The sequence below is a fragment of the Salvelinus sp. IW2-2015 genome, linkage group LG8 (genome assembly GCF_002910315.2).
Source record: "Salvelinus sp. IW2-2015 linkage group LG8, ASM291031v2, whole genome shotgun sequence".
NCBI lineage: Eukaryota > Metazoa > Chordata > Actinopteri > Salmoniformes > Salmonidae > Salvelinus > Salvelinus sp. IW2-2015.
The window spans coordinates 4,315,074-4,326,419 of record NC_036848.1 but is presented as its reverse complement, the minus strand read 5'-3'; the positions used below and the strand labels follow the sequence as shown (position 1 = coordinate 4,326,419).

The 11,346-nt window shown below is 42.0% G+C and overlaps 2 protein-coding genes across 2 annotated transcripts; one reads left to right on the top strand and one right to left on the bottom strand.

Annotated features, from left to right (window-relative positions):
- Positions 1 to 835: 835 nt before the first annotated feature.
- On the bottom strand, positions 836 to 2,416 carry pfdn6 (prefoldin subunit 6). Its single transcript, XM_023992178.2, has 4 exons — positions 2,187 to 2,416; positions 1,544 to 1,614; positions 1,300 to 1,424; positions 836 to 1,165 (listed from the first exon to the last, which is right to left on the bottom strand). Exons 1-4 carry the CDS (start codon positions 2,248 to 2,250, stop codon positions 1,045 to 1,047), a joined length of 381 nt encoding a protein of 126 aa, XP_023847946.1. The 5' UTR covers positions 2,251 to 2,416; the 3' UTR covers positions 836 to 1,044.
- A 1,553-nt stretch (positions 2,417 to 3,969) lies between these two features.
- Positions 3,970 to 6,128, top strand: mmgt1 (membrane magnesium transporter 1). The gene is made up of 4 exons (XM_023992176.2): positions 3,970 to 4,103; positions 4,824 to 4,876; positions 4,990 to 5,093; positions 5,221 to 6,128. Exons 1-4 carry the CDS (start codon positions 4,019 to 4,021, stop codon positions 5,375 to 5,377), a joined length of 399 nt encoding a protein of 132 aa, XP_023847944.1. The 5' UTR covers positions 3,970 to 4,018; the 3' UTR covers positions 5,378 to 6,128.
- Positions 6,129 to 11,346: the final 5,218 nt, after the last annotated feature.

Below are 11,346 nucleotides of genomic sequence, written 5' to 3'. Positions count from 1 at the left end.
TATCAGAATGTAACTTGCCTAGCCCGGAATCCTGTGAAAGTAAACTGGCGTGTGTTGTGCATAGCCCATATTTGAATGACGCGTTACCTGGCTTAAAATTCATATATAATTTACTTTATGATCTGATTAAATAACATTTACGTATTATTTGCAACACAAACAACTGTCAGGGACCTGAATTGTAGCAACTTCGAAGCTGAGGATGTTAGGGAGTCAATGGGATCAGTAGCGCCATCATGTGGTACAAAGTAGTGGTGTAGAACGCTAAAAAAGACAGACTTCCATTACATGGGCCTATATTATTTAGTGCTTTAACAGGCTGGGAAAACAATTTGTAAATATATGTTGTATAAGAATTATTCAGTGAATTTTCATCATTCACCATTAGTTTGATTTCTTTTGTCCCCAACTTCTAGACTAGCCATATTAAATAATTCATGGTATTTTAATAAGAGTTGCTGTGGCCTGAGGTAAGATTTTAGCCTGGTTGACACCAGACCACGTGGCAGAACTCAAGTTGTGTAATCACTGTTGTCTGAAATCATCCAGAGTCTGTCAATTTAGCCAGGAAAGTAACATTCTAGGTTTATGCATAAAATTAAAAAAAWATATATATATAACACATCCCCCATGGCCCTGATAGCAATACATATTTCACTCACTCATCCCAGTCACACTGGCTGGCTCATGGGGGACCAACAAAGTAATCACTTCTGTCGGTCTGTGGCCATCTTCACCACAGTGCCCCAGCTCCAATACATGTATATGTTCCAAATAATGTCTAGAACATGCACTGTATTTCACTAGTGACAGGAAAAAGATGGACAACAAAGCATTTAATCACAAAAAGAAAAACAATGTATTTATTCTAATAACAGCAACAGAAGTCACACTAACAAGCAGCTGCATACAATAAGTACAAAGGACAATAAGTCATTGGATTTATGGCGACATTGTTGGGTGAGTAGCAAAGCTCTGCGGCTGGATTCAGTGCTTTTCTTTCTCCCTGTATGTGTGTGCGTGTGCGTCCATGCCATCTGTTGGTCAGACCTTGCCCACAGCTAGGCCCTGAGCCCTCTGGTACTCTTGCTGCAGACTAGACAGGACCTCACGGTGCTGATCAGACTTCTTCTCCATGTCCTTTAGTAGAGTCTCATATCTTTGACTACAGTCCAAAACAGACAGAACAATGAGTTATACTTCTGGATGAAATACTTTATACTTTAGGCCATAAGCGGTTGTTATTTCAGACACCTTGTGCAGTTATTAAAATGAATAAACATTATCTTTCAGACTCACATCTCCCCATTTATGTATTCTAGCCTCTTTGCCACTGTGGCTTTGGCTTCCTCCAAGTCTTGCTTCACCAGAACTGGACCTATAAGCTTATAAACTGTGTTCTGGGTGTCCAACAAGTCCAACTCCTGAAAGACGGAAAGGAAGTGTATCATCAGCGGAATATATATTGGGATTCATTCATACTTACTGAACATCCCTTGTGAAACCTCAACGCCACTGTAGAAGGATAGAGATGTGTACTCACCTCTTTGACTATATTATTCTCTGTCACCTGAGCCTCCAGTTTCTGCCTGGCTGACATGCTCTTACTAACATCTAAAGGGAATAAAAGCAACGTTAGCAAATCAGTGTGGGTCTTGACATGCACATGTAAACAATGACAACTTTGGGTACACGAGGACCAGTGATACTGAGTGATGTAAATGGGACATAGCTAATATCCATGTCTATGGTAATATTATGCAATATAGGGTGTGCTGTATAGGGTGTAGCCAACTGTACAAACTATTGATCTTACGACGACCTATTATTGGGATGGAAGATCAGAGGGGTATACTACAAAGCAGGTTCGAGGTGTTAACCAGCTAGCTTGCTTGAATATTCTGAAACTGAAATAACTTTTGTTTTTATAAAGATACGCTTTAAATGGGTATGGAAGATCAGGTAGCAAAGGGCAGTTGTCTAACGTTAGATTTCAAGAAATAATGCACATTTTGCAAGTTACTTTACCTAATAGCTAGCTGTTACAGTATAACCAGACAGATGTCAATTTCTAGCTAGCTGCTGAGGTAACAATAAATGACCATGCCAGCAGAGATGTACCATGCATGTAACATTATAGCTATAGCTAACGTTAGCTAGTTAGCGAGCTAACGTTAGCTACATACCTTTTTGCATCTGCTGGTATTTTTCTAGCTCAGATTGTAATTTCTTCTGAATCGCCTCTGCCATGTCTACGGTGTTTCTTATCAAGGCTTTGTTTATTATAAACTGAAACAAAATCAGCTCCCTATATCTACCAGCAACAGAATATCGTGCGTGGCTAGCTCGAGAACAACCCTTCTTCTTCGATGAGATTTAGCGGCGATTGGCATCCAATAAATGTTGCATTACCGCCACCTACTAGATAGGAGTATAACTCCTTTATACTTGCTTGAAAATTAAAATTAAATAAACAAATACCTTACCATCTAACAGTACACTCACTAAAAACTCACCACCCTACTCCACTATTTACATCTATCTAGTCCTGCCTCAGGCCAAAAGCCAGAAAGGACAGCATACCACTACTCTTCTGAAGTCAAGTCTCATACACCCAAATACCTCTCTGCAGCTGCCACCACAACCTCAATTTTCTGCGACTTACGTACCATCCCTGCAGTACAGTAACCATTGCTATAAATATATCACTATCCTTCTGTACTGGTACATATCTACTACTCACACCACTCCTCTCAGGGTCCCTCCCCTTGACCCATCTTCCTCTACTTTCTTCACTGCCTCAGCATAAGACAACTTCTGCACTACTCTAACCCTGGAAACCTCAACCTGCCTCTCTCGCAGGTTGATCCCCAGCCCCATGAGCACCCCACCCCTACAACTAACATATACCACTACTTTCCCCATGCTACACATTCCTTTGTCTTCTGCACACTTCTCACACCTAGGAACCTCCCTCCTACACACTGCTGCCACATGCACATAAGCTTGACACCTGTAACAATGTAATGTATTCGGCAAAAAAGCTTGTACAGGATAATTTATATATCCTAACATCACTTTTTTGGGCAAGCATCCCTTCTTCTTCTTCTTCTTTGTGATTGGGTTAGCGGTGGAACAACCCATTTTTGGAGAATAAAAGATTAAAGTAACTATTTCCAGGTAAAAATGTTTAAAGAAACTTTAGAATAGAAGTCCTTGTTTGAAAACTGTAAAGGAAGCAAAGATGATATGAAGTGAGGGTAGCATAATTCGATCCTAAATCAAACATATATTCAATGTATGCTCTGTAATGGACTAAAAAGGCTTTTAATTTCATAATCCATGAGATCAGAGAGGAAGAGGCGAAGGGTAAAGGTTTTACTCCGCCCAAAATCTTTCCACGAAAATAAATCCACGAAGTGAAGGATTTTTTAATGGAGGTCAATGAGAAAGTGTTGAATTTGGTCAACAAAAAATGGAATTGCTTATTTTCTATGTGAGGCTTATTTTGTCAAATAATAAGGTTGTTACGAATGAACTGATATAAGTAAACGCACGTGGCATTTTGGGCAAATAAAAAAAACTACTTCATATCTGAGTTGTGCCTGTTGTTAGAGAAAGATAGAGGACTCGTTTTAGTATGGACATTGCCATTGAAGGCTTCCACCATTTTAAAGTAGTCAACTGGGTGGGGATTCCTATGAGTTGGGAGAAATCAGCCAATAAAGAAGAAGGCATTTGACTACTTTGGGGAAATTATCAGGGGATGTAGTATTTAATTATGGATTTCATTTCCTTAGTGAGATTATAATATTGAGAACATTGGGTAGGTTTAGGCCTTCCATCTCTGGTCTACACTCCAGTCCAGTTGGTTGCGGTAAAGCACCTTAAAGTTGGTTGCCATCCGACATTAAAAAAATCCCCAGAAGAAGAAGAAAAGCTCAATATCTCACTTCCGGGTTCATCTTCATCGCTTACGACATTTTGTAGCGACACTGTTCATTTCCTTTCTTTCCTCATGAAGATGGCTTCGTCTTTTTGGAAAGGTGTTGTATGTGTTGGTCTATTTGCCTTGGCTCATGCAGCTTTCTCAGCGGCGCAACGTAAGTGCGATATCAAAAAAGAAGATAAACATATCTGGGTTTTTATTTTGCTGTTTAGATCAAAATCCACATAGATATTAGCCATGCAGTGAACTGCGGCCTGTCAACTAGCGCGAGCTAGCTAGCTAATTTCCATTCCACATCAGCCAAAACAGTTTAGCAAGCAATGGAAATGAGTTAATATGCCAGACATGTCTAACTACTAACTAGCTATTTAGTTAGTTAGCTACTTAACATATCATATGATTGTCACTGCAAGCAGCTAAAGTAGCTAACAATGGGCTTTTCGACAGTGCAGGCGACTGCTGACTGATCTACAAATAAATAGTCATTGTCTGCTTGCCAACGCGATATGTTAGTACAATGTTAGCATAAAATATATATTTTTTAAATTGACTAACTAAGCCTTCGTTAAAATGAAAACAAGGAAGCTATCCTCCCTAAGCCCAAGTAAGTTACTATCTAACAGTTATGCAAATTAGATTGCAACATCTGGGGTGTAATCATTAGTCCAAACAGTTCCGTTTTGCAAATAAAACTATTTGACAAATTCAGATAGGGGTCTCCCCATTTCGTTTGCTTCCGTTTAAGAAACGTTTAGCCACAAACCGCGGAGTGAATATACCCCTGTTATGGATGGAACTAGGCTACCAACTTGTTTTGGTCTTAACTGTAGCCACATTGCCTCGTGTGATAAATGTTATTCTCTTCTACCACCAGATCGATCCTACATGCGTCTGACAGAAAAAGAAAATGAAACCCTACCAGTAGATGTAAGTTATTTAATACTGTTGTAGCTAGTTACATTCTATTTATTTTATTCTTTGATGTTTATCTATTGTATTCATTGTTCCGTTTGCTACATTGTTTTCATTTTGTTTTGCAGATTGTCTTACAGACTTTGTTAGCGTTTGTTCTGACCATTTATGGTATAGTCCACATCGCGGGAGAGTTCAAAGAAATGGATGCCTCCTCAGAGCTGAAAAACAAGTAAGCCACCATTTCATATTAGTCATAGACTTTCCTATATGGATAGCCCTATGTTATTGACCCATCTCACTGAAAACATAATGAGTATAGTTTAAACTTGACTCAATGCCCTCTTCCCGTTTCTCAGGACATTTGACACGTTGAGGAACCACCCATCTTTCTACATGTTCAATCATCGGGGTAGGGTGCTCTTCCGCTCCCCCGACCAAGAGGCTTCCGCTGTCCCGAACCCACAGGCACTGCCCAACCCCCTGCGGCTTCGCAAGCTGGAGCATTTGCACTGAGACTGGCCTTCTCTGCCCACATGTCTTTATTTCTGTGCAGATGAGCTTATTGGTTAGATGGAGGGTAATTTATCCCACTTTTAATTTGTCTTTGTACATATATTAATATGCTGTACAAATTTGCATCTTTCCATAAATGTGGTTACCATATTTAACTCCTGACTGTGCCAACCAACCCCTCAGTTTTTCAGGCATATTTGTTTGTATATAATTGTTATTGCTTAGGAGTTGTAAGGATTTGACACCTCATCCCCTACCCCTTCCTAACAGCATGGGGGAAATGTTCCCCTTTGTTGGACAAGGGGCATAATAGAATGTTTTATGTTTCGTTTGCCACACATATGTCTATCATGAGCAGCTGTCTGGAACTATTTATTTCATATTTTATCTGCAGATATGAGATTTGTTTTATGGAGTAAAAAGCCTTCACTTCAGTTAAAGAATTCATGACCATTCATTATGCCGATCTGTTGCAAAACGTTTCTTAAATGGAAGCAAATGAAGCGAGGAGGGACTAATCTGAATTTGTCCAATTGAAACACTCTTGTTTAAATGATTACACCCCTGATCTCCTAGAGTTTGAAATTAGGCTTTTGAGCTTATTCTGTATGCAATAAAGAGTTATTACAGTCGGAGTCACAAACGTCAAGCCTGAAGGGTGCAGCATGGAAAGCAGAGTAAGGCAGTGTTCCAGAAATGCTAATGATACTATGAACACTAAGTAGAGACTAATGGTACATTAATTTGAGGCGATGTATTTTTTTTCTTCATTTTACATTTTGGTTAAGATTAACTCCCTGTTTTTAAATTAATAAAATCATACTGAGATTTTATCAATGTCAGGCTGCATGTTCTTTTGATGCATTTTATTTCTGCATTTATTGGTCAAAGGGAACTAAATGCATGTAATGTCTTGCACATACACTACAGTTTATATATACAAAAGTATGTGGACACCCCTTTATATTAGTGGTTTTGGCTATTTCAGCCTCACCCATTGCATAAAATTGAGCACACAGCCATACAATCTCCATAGCCTAACATTGGCAGAACGGCCTTCCTGAAGAGCTCAGTGACTTTCAATGTGACACCGTCACAGGATGCCACCTTTCCAACAAGTCAGTTTGTCATATTTCTGCCCTGGTAGAGCTGCTCTGGTCAACTAAATTTTATTTGTCATGTGCCGAATACAACAAGTGTAAACGTATTTTAAATTTAACTAGGCAAGTCAGTTAAGAACAAATTCTTCTGAGGAACAGTGGGTTAACTGCCTTGTTCAGGGGCACAACGAGAGATTTTTTACATTGTCAGCTCGGGGATTCGATCCAGCAACCTTCCTGTTACTGGTCCAATGCTCTAACCACTAGGATACCTGATGCCTGACCATACAGTGAAATGCTTATTTTACAAGCCCTTCACCAACAATGCAGTTTTAATAAAAAATAATAATTAAAGAGCAGCAGTAAATAACACTAGCAGGGCTATATACAGGGGGTACTGGTACAGAGTCAATGTGGAGGCTATATACAGGGGGTACCGGTACAGAGTCAATGTGGAGGCTATATACAGGGGGCACTGGTACAGAGTCAATGTGGAGGCTATATACAGGGGGCACTGGTACAGAGTAAATGTGGAGGCTATATACCAGGAGTACCGGTACAGAGTCAATGTGCGGATGGCACCGGTGTCGAGGTAATTAAGGTAATATGTACATGTAGGTAGAGTTATTAAATTGACTATGCATAGATAATAACAGAGAGTAGCAGCAGCTAGAAAGAGGGTGGGGAGGGCAATGCAAATAGTCTGGTTGCCATTTGATTAGCTGTTCAGGAGTCTTATGGCTTGGGGGTAGAAGCTGTTAGAAGCCTCTTGGACCTAGACTTGGCGCTCCCGTACCGCTTGCCATGCGTAGCGAGAGAACAGTCTATGACTAGGTGGCTGGAGTCTTTGACAATTTTTAGGGCTTCCTCTGACACCGCGCGCGTATAGAGGTCCTGGATGGCAGGAAGCTTGGCCCGGTGATGTACTGGCCGTAGGCACTACTCTCTGTAGTGGCCTCTGCGGTCGGAGGCCGACAGGTTGCCATACCGCTTCAGGATGCTCTCGATGGTGAAGCTGTAAAAACCTTTTGAAGATCTGAGGAACCCAATGCCAAATAATTTTCAGTCTCTGCGAGGGAATTAGGTTTTGTCGTGGCCCTCTTCACGACTGTCTGGTGCTGCTTGGACCATGCTGAGTTTGTTGGTGATGTGGACGCCAAGGAACTAGAAAAGCTCTCAACCTGCTCCACTACAGTCCCGTCGATGAGAATGGGGGCGTGCTTGTCCTCCTTTTCCTGTAGTTCCACGATCATCTCCTTTGTCTTTGATCCATGTTGAGGCCGGAGAGGTTGTTGTCCTTGCACCACACGGTCAGGTCTGACCTCCCTATAGGCTTTCTCATCGTTGACTGTGATCAGGCCCTACACACTGTTTGATCAGAAAACTTAATATGATTTAACGATGGTTGGATGTATCGTCGCTGGCCCGTTACAGTATAGTTGAACGAAGGGTACATGAGGGTGACTCGAGCACGCACTCACTGAAGGGCCCCGTGTTGAGGATCAGCGTGTCAGATGTGTTGTTACCTACCCTTATCACCTGGGGGCGGCCCGTCAGGAAGTCCAGGATCCAGTTGCAGAGGGAGGTGTTTAGTCCCAGGGTCCTTAGCTTAGTGATGAGCTTTGAGGGCACTATGGTGTTGAACACTAAGCTGTAGTCAATGAAAAGCATTCTCATATAGGTGTTCCTTTTGTCCTTTTGCATCATCTGTGGATCTGTTAGTACGGTATGCAAATTGGAGTGAGTCTACGGTTTCTGGGATAATGGTGTTGATGTGAGCCATGACCAGCCTTTCAAAGCATTTCATGGCTACAGACGTGAGTGCTATGGGTCGGTAGTCATTTAGGCAGGTTACCTTAGTGTTCTTGGGCACAGGGACTATGGTGGTCTGCTTGAAACATGTTGGTATTACAGACTCACACAGTCGTCCGGGAACAGCTGATGCTCTCATGCATGTTTCAGTGTTACTTGCCTCGAAGCGAGCATAGAAGTTATTTAGCTCCTCTGGTAGGCTTGTGTCACTGGGCAGCTCTCGGCTGTGCTTCCCTTTGTAGTCTGTAATAGTTTGCAAGCCCTGCCACATCTGACGAGCGTCGGAGCCGGTGTAGTACGGTTCGATCTTAGTCCTGTACTGACACTTTGCCTGTTTTATGGTTCGTCGGAGGGCATAGCGGGATTTCTTATAAGCTTTCGGGTTAGAGTCCCACTCCTTGAAAGTAGCAGCTCTACGCTTTGTGAAGTGGAAATGTCTAGGAGCAACAACGGCTCAGCCGCAAAATGTAGGCCACACGAGCTGACAGAACGGGACCGTCGAACAGGACCACACGTAGCGCGTCAGAATCTTCTGTTGCGCTACCGAGTTCCAAACTGCCTCTGGAAGCAGCATCAGCACAATAACTGTTCATCGGGAGCTTCACAAAATGGGTTTCCATTGCTGAGCAGCCTAAGCCATGCTCAAWGCCAAGCGTCGGCTGGAGTGGTGTAAAGCTCGCTGCCATTGGACTCTGGAGCAGTGGAAACACGATGACTCACACTTCACCATCTGGAAGTCCAACGGACAAATCTAGGTTTGGCAGATATTAGAAGAACGCTACCTGCCCCAATGCATAGTGCCAACTGTAAAGCTTGGTGGAGYAGGAATAATGGTCTTGGGCTGTTTTTCATGGTTTGGGCTAGGCCCCTTAGTTCCAGTGAAGAGAAATCCTAACGCTACAGCATACAATGACATTCTAGACGATTCTGTGCTTCCAACTTTGTGGCAACAGTTTGGGGAAGGCCCTTTCCTGTTTCAGCATGACAATGCCACCGTGCACCATGCGAGGTCCATACAGAAATGGTTGGTCGAGATCGGTGTGTGGAAGAACTTGACTGGCCTGCAGAGCCTTGACCTCAACTCCATCGAACACTTTTGGGATGAATTGGAACACCGACAGCGAGCCAGGCTTAATCGGCCAACATCAGTGCCTGACCTCACTAATGCTCTTGTGGCTGAATGGAAGCAAGTCCCCACAGTAATGTTCCAACATCTAGTGGAAAGCCTTCCCAGAAGAGTGGAGGCTGTTCTAGTAGGAAAGGGGGACCAACTCCATATGATTATGGAATGAGATGTTTGACGAGCAGGTGTCCACATACATTTAGTCATGTAGTGTATATCTGTGGGTCAGGATGCAGTAGTTAGGTTACAGATTGATACTTCAGGGCTCTCAGTCAAGGCTGTAATACATGTACGTCCCAATTGGCACCATTTTCCCTATATAGTGCAATACTTTAGACCAGAGCCGTATGGTCCCTTGACAAAAAGGGTGCCATTTTGAACGTAGACATGATTAGATGTACAAGTTTAAAATCAGAAACTTTCCCGACTGAAAGCTCAACGATAACCCAGACGACCGAACTTGTTACATTTTCAACAAGCAATTGGACATGACACAATTCCACTTACTAAGTGCACAACATATTTAATAATACACTTCATAGTACATTTTGTAATTTGTTTCTTTTATTTTTTGTTTATTTAAAAAAGAATTGTACATTTTAAATTTTATATATAACAGTTAACAAAATGGCCTTTATACAACTTTTACTCTCAAAATATTCTCTTTTTTTATGTTCTGGTATGAACACCATCCAAAAATAGTTTAGATTTATGAACAATAAAATACAATCTTTCATTTTAAAAAGAAACTTTGGGGGGGAAGACAAAAGAGAAATGGGTAGCTTGTGTTTGTTCTCTGAAATACAGAAGGTTGGTTGTTCCCTAGCTGTGCTAGTCCAGAAAAAGGTGACCGACGAACGGGGAGCAGAGAATCAATGGGGAGACTGTGACACTCGGGGCAATTCCAGAATGGCACCCTATTCCGTATATAATGCACTAGAGTGCCGAGGAGAAGGCAGGGAGAGAGAGAGAGCGGAGACAGCAGGCCAGGCTCCAGTCCAGACCCTCAAGATGGACCCCAACAGCTGGCGTCCTCTCAGTGACTGCACCAATGTTTTATTGAACCAAGTCCACACGTTACTGAACATAGCCTACATGAAGTGTGCTATTGCTTTGAGGACAGCTCCCATGCTGGGACAGTTGATCCATGGAGGGCATCTTAGGTCAGTATGTCATTTGACATGGTATTATTTTCCTGCAGGCCCATGCAACACAAAATACCCATAGCACTCCAACACCTAGAAGACTTGAGGTAGATCAGATTTCTCATGTGAGCCACAACGCCTATGTAGTCAGTACACAGTGTGTTTCTTACATCAAATGTATATTTCTAGGCCAAACATAAATAGGCTAATGTTAAACCTTCTGATCAGTTGGCAGATATCCTTATTGCTCTAAACTGTAATGTGAGCACAGTTGTCCTACAGCTGTATTGTCAATAGTCATTACCAGTATTACTAGTAATTACACTACATGTAAAATTGCTGTAATAAGAGTTCCATTATTACATGCCTCACATGAAAAATCCTTCCTGTCCTATAATGACTAATCAGAACTGCACTACAGTGTGTGCAAGACCTGATTCAAAAGGTGTGTGTGTGTGTCATAGAGATAAATAGAGAACTAGTTCCCAAAAGCCAGTTTGAGCATGGGCAGCGCCATTAAGGACTTTCACCATTTTGAAGTAGTCAACTGGGTGGGACTACCTATGGGTTAAGGAAGGATCACATGAAGGGACAAGCCAAATAATTACACTTGTGAGCAAAACGTTGGCTTTATACCTGTTCAAACAACACACTCTAGAGGACAGTATGCGCCCTTTCAGTTTGTTTACCAACTCATAGAAGTAGTAGAATAAGAAAATGGGCTACTTCAAAATGGAGATGGCCTCAATGGCACTGCCCATGCTCTCACAGACGGCATAAAGAGACAGA